Genomic DNA, 14,880 nt, shown 5'->3' with positions numbered 1-14,880 from the left:
TTCCATTTTAGACAGATCTTTTAAAGCAGGGCTGGCATGAGGTCAAGTACAGACACCAAGCAAATACACATTCATTTTTCAGAAAGTCGATGTGTAAGGGGCAACATTCCTGAGTATTCTGCCTCTAGTGAGAATCTCGAGACAGAGATTAAGGGTTGTAATTTAAAAAAGAGGGGCGCCTGGGTGGCTCAGTCAGTTAAGCCTCCGACTTCGGCTCAGGTCAGATCTCACGTTCATGGGTTCGAGCCCCGCGTCAGGCTCTGTGCTGACAGCTAGCTCAGAGCCTGAAGCCTGCTTCCAGTTCTGTGTCTCCTTCTCTCTCTGCTCCTCCCCCTCTCATGCTCTGTCTCTCTTTGTATCAAAAATAAATAAAAACATTAAAAAAATAAATTTCAAAAAAGCAGAGCAATTATATTCAGTTTCAGTGGAAGATTAAAGCTCTTGAAGTTCCAGAGGAAAACACTGTAAGCCTCAATTATATATGTCTGACTTGAATTCTCATAGCCCCTTTCTGGAGACCAGCCTTGGGATCTAGAAAGGATTTCAGCCAACCCATGGTTATAAACTGTATAATGTGGCAGGAGGTAGGAGGGACTTTCTGTCTGCATTCAGCACACATGCTGACCGTAGATAGACATGTGACAGTACAAAGCTCAGTGGGATGGGCTAGAAATTGGTGTTACAGTTGAGGCTGGTCATCAAGTAATCATTTTGGGGGACTCCAAACAATAAGGAAATGAGCACAACATTCCCCTCCACCCTTGGTACCTCTTCTTCCAGGACTGCCTTCAGATCCAGGCAACAGGGGTCCCTGTCCTTGGCCTTTCCTTGGCTCTGTGCTAGCTGTCCCCAATATAAAGGGTGTGTGGGGTCAGGCAGGCATGCCACCCCAAGCCTGTGCCACCTCCACATGCAAGTCTACTTCCAGATGGTCAAAGTCCTGAGGTCTTGCTGCTCAGAACTGTGCACACTTCTAGGTCTCAGGGAAGATGTGAGGGGTGTGGACCATCCTTGGACAATTATACATGTGGGTGCAGCAGTGCAACAGAGCCCGGAGCGGAAAGAGAAGACAGGGGTCAGTTCCTTCAGCAACTGCAGGCACAGTCACGTGGTGCTGTGACCTGGGAGTAATCCCCCAGTTCTGTATCTGCATATTACCTTCCAGGCCATCATGGAGGTCTGTTTGTCCCCAAAAAGCTGAACCAAAGTAGCTTGTTTGCTTGACTTAGAACGTGTTAAATGGTTAGACGCATAGTTTGTGGACTTCCATTGGTACTCCAGTCTTGGCCCTGAAAATGTCAGGGTAAGGCTGCCCTCTTCTTTCTACCTGCTCAGATTCTCTTTCCTCCTCCTCCAGGACCACCTCAGCCCTGCCTTAGCAGAGGCTTAGAGCGCCACTGGACCACACAGTACCCACTGGTGCCACCAACCACTTAAAATGGGGCAAGTGTGACTGAAGAACTCAAGTTTATCCCATTGAATTTCAATTAATTTAAATTTTAAAGACCGAAGCAGAATAAAGTTTTAAAGATACTGACTGCATGTCAGAAATGGTATTTTGAATATACTGGCTTACATACAATTAATTTTACTTTTTATTATTTTTTAAAAATGTGGTCTGACTGGAAAATTTTAAGTGACATGTGTGGCTTATATTTCTTGGATGGCATCGGCTTAGCGTTGGTAAATGCATCTGCCACCTTGCTGCTACACACGCCTCTTGCTCCCAAGATAGGACACAGCGTCTTTTTTGTGTGCTAAAATTGTCTTCCTATAAAGACAGGGCTTCACTGAGATCCATTCAAGTGCTCAGTACAGAGCCGAACTGTTCTATTTAACGGCTAGTGCTCGTTGAGCATGTATTAACTTGCGGGATGTTCAGCACAGGAATTGCTCAATCTTTTATAATTTAAATCATACCTACAGTGACTATGGATTTGCACAGGAATTTGCTCCCAATCAAATCTCAAGGACCGTACAAACCTTTGTTCCTAAGGAGTCCACATCATCCGACACTGATTAAGAGAACCAGTATGTGTGAAATGGCTATCTGGATCCTTCTCTAAATAAAGGACTTTTCCAACTTGGAGTGGGTGCAAAGATGATTTCCCTTCTGTAAACTCAGCTGTAGGAGGACAGGCGCGGACCTGGTCCAGGAGTGGTTGTGCCGTGTCCCTCGTCACCTCTCCGAGCCCCGTTTTCTCACCAGGAAAGTGTGGGGCTGTAAGGCAGAATAGCCTCTCAAGTCCCTTCCAGCTCTCACCTTCTGTGAGATCTCCCACGACAGCTTCTCTGAGGACTGGCTAACTTGCCGGAAGCCTCCCTGTGATCTGACATCCCTCATGTCTCATGCAATCAGACCTACCTATTTCTTTCTAGATTTAGAGAACTCTAGGCAACGGCTGCAGCTTGTCCCATGCAGCGCGAAGTTTCCAGAAAGCTGGCAAACTGCCCGGGTTTCCTCAGAAAATTGGGGGAGTGTGGAGCCAGGCAATTGTTTTTATACTTTGAGCTACTTACTTCCTTCCTGTACCCATGGAGGGACACAGGGAGTGCCATTTGTGTCCCTTGGACATTTTAAGATTTGCAGAGACCATCATATTTAAGGTTAAAATTTTGTAAATGCTACCAAAAACCCCAGCACATTCATTACTGTCAACAAACTCAGTTTCAGGTTTCTCCAGGAGAGCCTCATTCCTCAAAAGCAGAAATTACTTAAGTTGGGAGACAATCAGCTTTTTGATTAAACACACACACACACACACACACACACACACACACACACACATCATCATCATCATCATCATCAAAGATATGGTTTCCTCGATGCCAGGTATGGAAAAGAGTTCGAAAATGAATATGACAGGATCCTAAATTCACAACCCAATCTGAGAAAGAGAGGTGCACACACAGCTCTAACAGGGAACTCGGAGGAATAACTTGTTAGGAGATCCAGTGATGTCAAATCCTCTTCCTGACAGCAAGGATGAAGGAACTCAACGTTTAACAGTATTATGGAACTTTTTAAAAATAAAAATCCCTCAAGCTACAAGTGCACTGAGAACCACTTTGAAAGGACGCCGAGGTCACCAGGCTATCTTTGCAAGTAGAGGATGTACGACTTACCTGTGATGTAAAATTTTATGCTTCTTTCCACAGTCCCTACTTTATTAGAAGCCACACAACTGTAGATTCCAGAAATCCTAGAGTCCGCCACAACCAAGGTGCTAGCCGTCTGTAAAAGAAAGGGAAACTTTAGTGAGAGCAAAGAACTATCTGAACATCCCTCAGACTCTTCTGAGGGTTGAAATGATTCAGCTCTTCCATTCATTCAGCAAGGGTACTGTTGCACGCACGGAGGTTTACCAGAAGGCTCTCCGTCCACCGAGCCCCAGCAAGAATGGAAAAATAACAGGAAAGCAGGTCCTCAGGAGACCGGGGGCTATGACATCCGACTCGTTATGAGGGTTTCAGGCTTATTTATCTCATGCTGCTGGCGTAACAATTACAGACCTAAAGCAGAGATGCGGGACTGCACGTCCTACTCTGTGAGGTGGTCAGTTTCATGTCAATGAGAGGAACAGGTGAGGCTGATGCCTTCCCTTTTGTTTGGATGACCTGAGATTACAGATGCCATCTGGTAACGGGGGTTTCTTGGCTGTTTGCTTCTGAAATGGGCATGTTCAGTGAACAAGGAGGGTGGGAAAAGGCTGGCTGAACCATTCCTTACAGGTACTCAAAGAATGTAGACTCACAGCCCCGAAGGTGCTGAGGGAGAGGCTGGGAAGCTCACGGAAGCAAATTACTTAACTTCTCAGCCTGCCAATTCCCATTCTAGAAAATGAAGACAGAAGTCGTGAACACAACAATATTGCTTCACTAGATTTCAGTGCTGCTATTTGACAAATGAGCCCTGTAAGAGACACTGGGAAGCTTGAAGGCACAATCTAAGCTGTGCTGTCTCAAAGAGTAAATGCAACACAATTTTACAGCTTACAGACTTGTTTTGCTGTCTTTTAAAGATGCAGATTTAAAAAAACATAGAGGTTGGGCACCTGGGTGGCTCAGCCGGTTAAGCATCCGGCTTTGGCTCAGGTCATGATCTCATGGTTTGTGGGTTCGAGCCCTGCGTTGGGCGCTGTGCTGACAGCTCAGAGCCTGGAGCCTGCTTTGGATTCTGTGTCTCCCTGTCTCTCTGACCCTCCCCTGCTCGCGCGTTCTGTTTCTAAAAAATAAATTTAAAAACATTAAAAAAAACATAGAGGTAAAAATCAGTAATATGGAACAGATGGTTGGTTTTAAAATTTAACCTAGCCCTGCTTAAAAAAAAAAAAAAAAAGGCATGCATACTACATATTAAAAAAATGAAAAAGCTAGTTTTTCATTTTTATAACGACAACAAAAAAGTTTATCCAGGTATTTCTAAATTGTTGCAGCTTGTCTCCTAGAACACAAATAACTCATCATAGGGTTTGAAATTACAGAGCTGTCTGTGCTGATGCCTCCAGATGAATGGGGTATCCTAGCTGAAGTATAATTAGACCAAGTGACTTACAGGCTAAAGTAATATATAGACTGAAATGTGACAGTAGGCATTCTAAGATGATGAACACAACTTCTACAAAGGGTCCTAACATTTTTCTGAGTTGCTAAGTAATGGGCTAAGCACTTTACACATCCTAGCCAATAAATTAACATATTTCTGTCTTTAATCTACAGATCAAGAGGAGTGAAAAGTATACTCCTAGTTGTTTTTTTAGCCAGCAAGTTTAGTGTTCCAAATTTTCTGTAATTTTCACTGTGGTATAGTGTATATTACATGTTGTTTCCTCTTCTGTGTGTTAGATCTGTTTAATTACATCTACTCATATATCCTGTGCATTGTTGAAGTTACTGGCAATGAAACCATCTGCAATACGTGGCAATTTTCATACACCTTTGCAGACATTGACTGAGTGTTTATCAAGGCATTGAGCAGATGTTGTAGGGGAAACAGAGATGAACGTGACACAATCCCTATTCTTCATCTTGAACAGTCCTTGAAGGACAAACTAAGGTGATGGAGAAGAATTTCCCTACTTGATTGTCAAGTGTGTATTATTCTCTCTTCGCCAGAGAAAACACCCACATGTAGGCAAATAACCAATAGAGAAGACTATAAAGCAGTCCAGGTGTCTCTTGGTCTATGTTAATTATTAATCGATACAGGAGGTGGCAAAAAGGAAATGGCTCTGCAGAATGTTTCTTTTTCATTACTGCACCCATCACTTAAAAGCTGTGGAAGAAAATGGAAGTGGCTAGAAGAGAAGCTTGTAGGCAGCAATGCGAAAGGAAGTGTTAGCATGTGGCCACTAGGACAACTGAGACCATCAAGTAAGTCTCCGACTTCTTTATTTGGTCTCTGGAAACTTGGGCTCAGATGCTTGAAAGCAGTATGCAGCAAGTTCAGACCAAGGGACACCAATGAAGTCCCGCCCCCCGCCCGCCCCCAGCTCAAGCGCTGCTTTTCTTACGACAACGTTAGCTCTCCAGTGTTTAGCCTCATGGGCCCCGGCACAATCCTATCTAGATTCTTCTATCTGTTGCTGAATAAATGAGTGAGAAACTCATTTCTGTTTGTGCCGAGAATGTTGATCCTATGGGCAGTGATTACCTAAATCTGAATGTTCTCTCTGTTTCGATTAAAATTATTTTTATTTCACTGAACTTTCAGATGTGCACATTTGCCATAGTTACGACTTGGGCAAGCAATCTGGGGATAATTCCAATGAACAGAAGGGTAGTTCGGAAGCTTTGTATAATCTGAGAATAAAATCGAGATTACTAGAAATTAAAGGACTCCAGGTTATGTGATGAGCCACGGAGATAAGTAGGCATCTGAGTCTCTCTTATTTTGCTTGAATGGCCCCTCCCTCAACCAACACCTTACCCAGAGGCAAGTCTGCTCCAGAACTCACTTCTCCCAAGTTTCTATTAAAATTGAACGAGAAAATTACATTGATGGGAGTTTATATTATTTCTTTGTTTCTGGGTATTAATTATCTCATTTACTCCTTCCTATAGCCCTATGAAGTGGGTATATTACCCTTGATCTCTAAATGAAACTCCTTCTTGCCTTAAAACTCTTTAAATTGAACAGCACAGATCTACTGCTAGAATCCTGTCTACTCTTTGGATTGAATTTTTCTTTAAGACTACATCCTTAAATTGGCAGAGATGTGTCACATAAGCTGAAATTTTCCTACATATAGGAATACTAGTTTCTTTCTTATTATTTTACATAAGCTGCAAGCTGTTTTTCAACTGATACATTATTATAAGGTTTGAAAGTAGGAAGGATGCATGAAAAGGTAACAAAGAAGGAAATTTAAAAATAAGATGAAATTAATATCCTACGATCCACTTTATTAAAAGTTATCTGATTTCTAGAGCACTTCTTTTTCCAGAGAATATATTTCTCAATTACAAAAACATATTTTCATGAAAAACAGAAGATGTTTGATAACTGAATAAACTACAGGGTCAGAAAAAGCTCAAGTGTGAATCGGAGGCGGGTGTGGTTTTCTGGGAAGAAGACCACTTCTCCTAGGACATTAAGTCTAAATGCAGGAGTCTTCTGAGTGAAAGAAACAAATCGTTTCCCCAGTGCTTGTAACCAAATACTATTATTGTTTCAAAGGGGGAACAAAAGAAAATAGCCTAACAGTTGGAACACCAAATATTAACTTAATACTTTAAAAGAGAAAGTGCCAAGAATTTGAGTTGTTACATGTGTTTGAAATTATAATCATTTCTAAGGTGCACCAAAAGAAATTCTCAAAGATGTCTGCTTGTCTTTGTTTCATAATTAGTTTTCCTTTGCCATATGTTTTTTTTAGTTTTGAATCTACGCTTTGAGGGTCCCTTCCTTGCCCTGTCAGGACCTCAGGATTTCGATAGTACCAAGAGACCTTCAAGTCATTCTCTGGATTCTTTTGGATGACCCAAGACGCTGACGAGATGTGTGGTCAGGTACCGTAAGGTGGGAAGTTATTCATACTCCTTCCTTCCTTCCCTCTCCCAAGCATCAGTAACTCCCTGCTACAATGTGGTTTGGACCTCACGGAACAGAATGGATGGGATGATGTGTAATTCAGTCTAATTTCCAGAACTCGTTTTAAAAGATCTAAATATGGAACCCTGATTTTAATCTCGGGATGTTTCTAATATCGCTTCCTTTTAAGTGTGTCAGGGGGACATAAAAGTAGATATAAAAAGGTCATGGAAGAATCTAAAATTAACCTCGGGTGGCACATTTGAGCCAAGTGATGGGAAAATAGAACGTGAGAATTCAAAAAAAAAAAGCTTGAGGAATGTGGGAAATGAGACACAAACTGTAATTCTGTAATTAGGTTTAATGCCTCTGTCATGGACGGGTCCCCTAGGACACACTTCTGAAGGTAACCTCCACGTGATTTCAATGGAAACATCGCTAAAACGTTAAAACTGTCGCAATTCTCCAGCCTCATGGAATTAATACTGTAATATGTATTTCCTGACTTTTTTCCTGAAACAGGGCCTCCTCTGCTTCCTGCTCCATAGCTACAAATCCAGCAGTCTGGCAACGCCATTAAACAATACTCAAACTCCGTATTTTCTATCAGCAACTCCAACTGATGACTCCTACTTCACAGATCCAGGCCAAAACTTGCCAATAAGGAAACTAAATTTGATTGTCCTCGGCAACCTTCTATGAGTTAAACGAAAAAAAAGGGGGATAAAAGGAAGTGCCAGGAATCCTACGGGGGCTCTGGTGGGCCTTCCTTTCCCCTGATCGTGGCGGGGGCTGTCACTGGGCAGGCTCGCTATGTGACTGTAGGGAAAAGGGTCATTATAGTCTAAGCCGGGACGTCGAAAGGCTTTCTAAACGTGGACAGAATAGAAAAGTACTCTTGTGGACACAAGTGCCCACTGTGTCTGGAGGTCTAGATTTAAAACCTTTGCAGAAGTACAAAATTACAAGACAATAAACTTGTTTCAAGCCAAACGGATGTCACTCCGGTTTTGGGACTTCACTCGCTCTGTGCTTTGCAGGCTATCCGATATGGATGAGGTCAGGGTGCTACTATTTCATGGTTCAGGCTAATCTGAAACCCCACCTGGGCTTTTTTATTTTTCACTTTTTTTTAGGATGCCAAAATAGGGCTGGAATGGTACATTGACCTGATATGGTCAGGAGAGGGCAAAACGAATTGATGCAATCGACGGCATCTCAGAGTTTTTCTTAGTACTTTGTGACAACTACCTTGCTTTCTACTCCACGACATGTCCCTGGTTTTAAAAAATGGAGCGTTACTCCAGCTTTCAAGTTTACAGAATTTCCTCTTTTATAAGCATTTCACCAAACTGCTCTTGTCAACAGCTGTCCATCATGGGATGTTTTAAGCTACTATTCATTTTATTAGAGAACAAGAATTTTAACCACCGCTGTAGTCATAAAAATGTTTCTTAAATCCTTGCCAAGTGGTGGTTCACATTTTCTTGCAAGCCATCACCACTCTAACTTCAGTACCTCATTGGTAGAGCAGCGGCTTCTGGCGTAGGAAGGTTTGCTCTGAGTTTCTCATTTACCACATTGAAGCTGGGTGACTGAATTCATCTCATCACCCCCGTTTTTCTTCTTATTATTTCTATTAAAATTTTTTTAATGTTTATTTTTGAGAGAGACAGCATGTGAGTTGGGGAGGGGCAGAGAGAGAGGGAGACACAGAATTGGAAGCAGGCTCCAGGCTCTGAGCTGTCAGCACAGAACCAGATGTGGGGCTTGAACCCACAAACCATGAGATCACGACCTGAGCAGAAGTCGGATGCTTAATCAACTGAGCCAGCCAGGCGCCCCTATTATCTTTAAAAATGAGAGACAGCCAGTCTGGCCAGCCAAAGACTGATATTGACATGAATGTACATCAAAAAGTTTTACAGAACGAAGAATTCCGACGTTATTTGTTGTTACTGTTCAGTCCTACATGGGGGAAGGATGACATCTACTTTGCTGCCTTCAAATGCAAAAAATCCCTCTGAAAACACTGATAACATAAGCACACTCACACTCCAGCAGACTGTACCCATACTAATGAACTACTCCAAATCAAGATATGCATATATAAATAGACATTTTGGTAATGGGTTGATAGGTTTTTCCTTTTTAAAGCATTACTACCGCTGCGCCTGCTGCAAGCAGATTTTTAAGTGTATTTTTCCCCAACGTCAACAGAAGAGAGTCACCGAGCCTGAGGTCCACTGAAATGTGCCCAGTTCAGGTGGTGTCAGCTACTGTTAAGGCTCGGTGGAGGTAAGGGGAGCAGCGAGTGAACGCTGTTTTTGCCAAAGGGGCAGCAAAGGCCACCCAAAGTGCATTCCCTAAATTCAAGGTTTCTCAGCTGTTTTGCAAATTTCTACCTGGGCACCTGGGGGCAAGGGGGCCAGGGCCAACACTGAAGCTCAGGAGATCTGCTGCGAGTAATCAAGTCCATTGGATCTGACCCACGAGTAGCAGGTCTTCAACTACCAAACATAAAACTGTGTTAGCCTGAAAGTAGGGTAAAATCTCTGAGCCCAAAGAATTCTTGGCATCCTTTTTTAGAGGATGAGTTGAATTTCCAAAATTGGTCACTGGGGGCAAGTTTCAGTTACGCTAGATAAGTCCTCAAGATCCGTTGTACGTCACAGTAGTTCTAGTTAGCCATGCTGTCTTATATATGGAAATATTTGCTGTGTTATCCCTCATTCATGCATCCATTTATTTATCCAATGGGAGGAAACTCTTGGAGGCAATGGATGAATTTATGGCATTGCTTGTGGTGATGGTTTCATGGCTGTCTATTTATCTCCAAAGTCATTAAACTGCATACATTAAATCTCGACACTTTTTTGTACATCAATCATACCTCAATAAAAAATTTTTAATACTAAAAAGAGCATCAGCAAAGATCCCTGGTAGACTCTCATTAGGTCAGGGAACCTTTTTTTTTTTTAATTAGAAGTCTATTTTTGTTAAGTTGAGATATGATTGATATATAACATTGTATTAGTTTCAAATGTAGAGCACAATCTGCATGTATCACAATACAATCACCAAAAGAAGTCTAGTTAAGCAAATTTTTTTCTTGTGATGAGAACTACTAACATCTCTTCTCTTAGCAACTTTCAAATATGCAATACAGTATTATTAACCATAGTCACTTTGTTGTACGTTACATCCCCAGGACTTAGTTATTTTATAACTGAACTTTGTACCTTTGATCACCTTCACTTATTTTTCATACGCCTCCCCCCCCCCCCCCACCAATCTGTTGTCTATATCTATAAGCTTGCTGGATTTTTCCGATTCCACATGTAAGTGAGATCAGACAGTATTTGTCTTTTTCTGCCACTTTGCATAACACCCTTCAAATCCATCAATGTCATAAATGGCAACACTTCATTCTTCTCTGTGGCTCAGTAATATTCCATGGTGTATATACACACTACGTATTCTTCATTCCTTCATTGATGGGACACTTAAGTTGGTTACATATCTTGGCCACTATAAATAATGCTGCTATGGACGTGAGGGTGCACATATCTTTGAGTTAGCAGTTTTGTTTTCTTTGGCTATATACCCAGAAGTGAAATTGCTGGATTACATGGTAATTCTATTTTTACTTTTTCGAGGGACCTCCAAAAAGCTCCATGTTTTCCATAGCAGCTGTGTAAATTTGCAATTTCACCAACAGTGTACAAACGTTCCCTTTTCTCCACATCCTCGCCAATACTTATTATTTCTTGTCTTTTGATAATGGCCATTCTGACAGGTGTCAGGGATTATCTCATTGTGGTTTTAACTTGTACTTCTTAGGTCAGGGAATCCCAATATAGCAGGTGTGTCTGCATAGCCTGACTTAGGCTGTGCCCTTGCAAAGACAGAGGGAAAACAACATATTTTGTGAAATGGAAACATTCCATTTTAGTCCTAAGTCTTGTAGTACCTTTTGCTTATCGCCACCCTTCTTTATGGGTATCAGAGAGTCTCAGTCCGGGGTACATGCTAGAATCTCCCAGGAAATTTTTTATGAACTCTAGGCTCTACTCCAGAGGTTCAAATGTAGTAATAATTAGTGGAGTATTCTAATACTCAGCCAGGGCAGACAGCCATTGATACTTGAGAGACAGCTCCGTTGGGACCCAGTACTCATTTCTTTGGAACTGCTGGGCCGTTGGAGAACAGAGTTTGAGAAGTCTCGAAGTATCTCTCCATGCAGACTTGTCTCAGATCTTGTCTTTGTTCTCTCTGAATTTTTGTTTAAGCATCTGAATTACTTCTGGTTCTAGTCAACAAAGAACCGGGAGCTAAGCGTGTGTTTTTTTTAAAAGAAGTGTCCCAAATGCACATTTCTGCACACAATACCTTATTCTTTCCTTCAATTATTGCCGTGCGCTGAGTGATGCTCTCAATCCTATTTCCTATGTTGCTATCAGGATCCAGGATCAAGGGCTCTTCATTATTGGAGCAAAAGTCATACCTATTAAAAAAAAAGTAATTATCACTATGTTGCTATGCATGGTCCAGCCCAGCATGACAGGTGAAATAAAAATCATCACTGGTTAAGTCCTGAGATAACAAGATAACACACATTTTCTTTTTTCCCTATTTTCCTCCCTTCTCCATCCTCAGAACTTAAAAATAGAAAACACATTTTGCTTTATCTGAAAGAAACCCACACCCGTGTATCTTCATACATCCTTCCTGTTCGAAGTGTTAAATACTAAGTGAAGATGCAAAAATTAGGAAATCTAATATCTAGATTTTAATTAGTTCCTAGTAGAGGAAACATGCAAACATAGGAGGAAAAAAAAAGAAGTTACGTTAATCAATGGAAACCTCTAGGAAATAACAGCATTTCACATCTATAAAAGGTTGGCTTTTAATCAGAATATTCCATCATATAGCTAATATTTTCCAGGGCTAATTAAGCGTATATGGAAATACACAGCATGAAGCAGTTATTAAATTCAGTCTATTTCTTTTCAAGTTTTGGGGTATCACGAGAAGCTCTTTAACTGCGTAGGCCTCAAGTGTTTAATTATAAAACGATATTTTCTGTTTCTAAAAGTCCATGAAGTCTCTTATTTTTTAAATTTTTTTTATTATTTTTGAGAGACAGAGAGACTGCGTGAGCAGGGGAGGGTCAGAGAGAGAGAAAGATACAGAATCTGAAGCAGGCTCCAAGCTCTGAGCTAGCCGTCAGCACAGAGCCCGACGCAGGGCTCGAACCCACCAACCGTGAGATCATGACCTGAGCTGAAGCCAGATGCTTACCTGACTGAGCCACCCAAGTGCCCCCAATGAAATCTCTTATTAAGCTAGATAGCAGAGCACCCTTTTAAAGAGAGAAGTTGGCATATTCCCTCAAACACATGTTATCAGCAAACTATGGTTTTCATAGGGTTTACCACTCAAATTTTGGTGTAAATATTTGCTATTTATCGTGTTCTACGTATCCCAGGTTCTACATGAGGTGAAAGAAAGAAAAGAAAGAAAAGAAAGAAAGAAAGAAAGAAAGAAAGAAAGAAAGAAAGAAAGAAAGAAGGAAGGAAGGAAGGAAGGAAGGAAAGAAAGAAAGGAGGAAGGAAAGAAAGAAAGACTCCCAACAACAGAAGAGACACCTCCATCCACTCTGACCTGGTCAGGAGTATTCTCACTGGCCTTGCTGCCGCTGGCTTCCCAACCACCTCAGACCAAGCCCTGAATGTTCTCGTTTTTAGAGGAACCTTTTCTGCTCCCAAAGCTCCAAAGCTCATACTGAAGAAAGCCCAGGCTTCCTTGTGTGACAGTCAGGACCCAGCCACAATCTATTCCCTGCCTAGAATTTGTGGTGAGCCCTGCTGGGCTCTCATTTATACAGGTCGTGGGCAGATGATGGAGATTTTCAAACCAGGAGGATCTTGGCAGCCCAGTTTCAGGAAGAACGAGTGGCTGATCCTAGGTGGCCAATGGCAACAGTGACTGACGTGAGGACTGTGAGAGAATAAAGTCGGTGAGGAAGAAGGTGGGATAGATGGGATGGTGACGACCAGGGAGAAGTTCTGGAATCATCCCTCTCTGGTCCTTGAGCCGAGAAGGGCCTCTGGACTGTTAAACCCTCATGTCTCCCAGGATGGTCTCCCCCAGAGCACTGACCACTGGGCCGGCCACTCCAGAGGACGGGGCCAGATCTGTGTGTTCACTTGTCCTCGATGAAAAGCAAGGGCCTAGCATGTAATCGTCACTCCATTAACACCTGTAAGCATCCCCACCTGCACGAGGGAGCAATCTGCTGTTTCCAGTAAGAGCTTTCATGTAATTGTTCATTATTTTCAAACGTGCTGGTAAGTAGAGACCTAATGTACTAACGCCCCAGACACTCACCACCCAGACTTAAGGCATCAAGATTTTGCCCCAGCTGTTGGGTGTATCCTTATTTCTTTCCATTTTCTCCTGTGAAGTATTTTATTTTATTTAAAAATTCTTTAATGTTAATTATTTATTTTTAAGAGAGAGAGAGATAGAGCTCGAGTAGGGAAGGAACAGTGAGAGAGGGAGACGCAGGATCTGAAGACAGGCTCCAGGCTCTGAGCCAGCTGTCAACACAGAGCCCGACGCAGGGCTTGAACCCACAAACCATGAGATCATGACCTGAGCTAAAGTCGGATGCTCAACCGACTGAGCCACCCAGGCACCCCATCTCCTGTGAAATATTTTAAAGTACATCTCAGACATCGTGTCATTTCAGCCCTACATGTGTCCGGGCATATCCCTAAAAGAATGCCCATTCCGTAGGGTAACACAAATGCCATCATTTCCCCGATTGTACCAGCTTCGTATATCAGATTTCCCCTGATGTTTAAAAAATGTCTCTCTTCTATACATGTGAGCTTGTAAGATTTAAAATAAAAAAAAGAGGGGCACCTGGGTGGCTCAGTTGGTTAAGCATATGACTTCAGCTCAGGTCATGATCTCATGATTCATGAGTTCGAGCCCAGCGTCAGGCTCTGTGCTGACAGCTCAGAGCCTAGAGCCTGCTTCTGATCCTATGTCTCCCCCTCTCTCTCTGTCCCTCTCCTGCTCACGCTCTCTCTGTCTCTCAAAAATAAATTAACATTAAAAAATTTAAAAAAATAAAGAAAAAGAATAGTAAGGACTGGCCATTCTTTACGGAATGTATGCAATTCCTGCCAGATAGTCTTTATAATCATTAGGTAAAATAAGCGAACATCTGAACTGTTACTCATTAGCAGAGGAAAACAAAGCCAAGAGAAATTATATGCTGTCCCCTGTAACTTGAGACGTGTTAATGCTACAGTTTTGAAATCACACATCATTTCGCTCTTTTTCAGGATCAGCATTCTCCGTTCTCGAGACTATACCATCCATGCCTTGAATGGCCATTTGCCCTCAAATCTTTCACCCACACTCAGCACGCATACGGGTGCACACAAGGGATGCCTACCCCATGTGTAGATGGGGTTCATCACACACGTGCACCCCTGTATTAGACATGTGCGTGTGTACCTGGTCCAGTGACACCAAAGAGCTGATGTTCTCTTGTACCTGGAAGAGAAGCTTTTCCTTTCATTCTTTTTTCCCCCCAAAGTGACAGAGATCCAGGGACATCTCGGACAGAGACCTGCATCGCATCCTCTCAGTCTTCAGGAAAAGGCAAAGAAATAAGTCGGAGTACAGCAAGGCTCGGCACTTCCCTCGGGAAATGCAGTCTCCTGCCTGAGTTCACACGGGGCTGTCAGCCTCGGACCCCCACCCCCACCTCTGCGGGCTGTCACAGGGCACAAGCCCTACTATGGCCAACTATAGGCTGGACCCAT

The 14,880-nt window shown here is 42.4% G+C and overlaps 1 protein-coding gene across 2 annotated transcripts in view; it reads right to left on the bottom strand.

Moving 5' to 3' along the window:
- FLT1 (fms related tyrosine kinase 1) overlaps positions 1 to 14,880 on the bottom strand; it is a 180,084-nt gene that overhangs the window by 81,004 nt on the left and 84,200 nt on the right. For both annotated transcript variants that reach the window (XM_029936905.1, XM_029936906.1), the window contains exons 11-12: positions 11,426 to 11,540; positions 3,127 to 3,235 (exon numbers count right to left, since the gene is read on the bottom strand). In XM_029936905.1, coding sequence (XP_029792765.1) covers positions 3,127 to 3,235; positions 11,426 to 11,540 — 224 coding nt within the window. The remainder of the gene's footprint in view (positions 1 to 3,126; positions 3,236 to 11,425; positions 11,541 to 14,880) is intronic.

This window comes from Suricata suricatta, chromosome 4, assembly GCF_006229205.1.
Source record: "Suricata suricatta isolate VVHF042 chromosome 4, meerkat_22Aug2017_6uvM2_HiC, whole genome shotgun sequence".
NCBI classification, from domain to species: domain Eukaryota; kingdom Metazoa; phylum Chordata; class Mammalia; order Carnivora; family Herpestidae; genus Suricata; species Suricata suricatta.
This window is presented reverse-complemented; position numbering and strand designations above follow the sequence as displayed.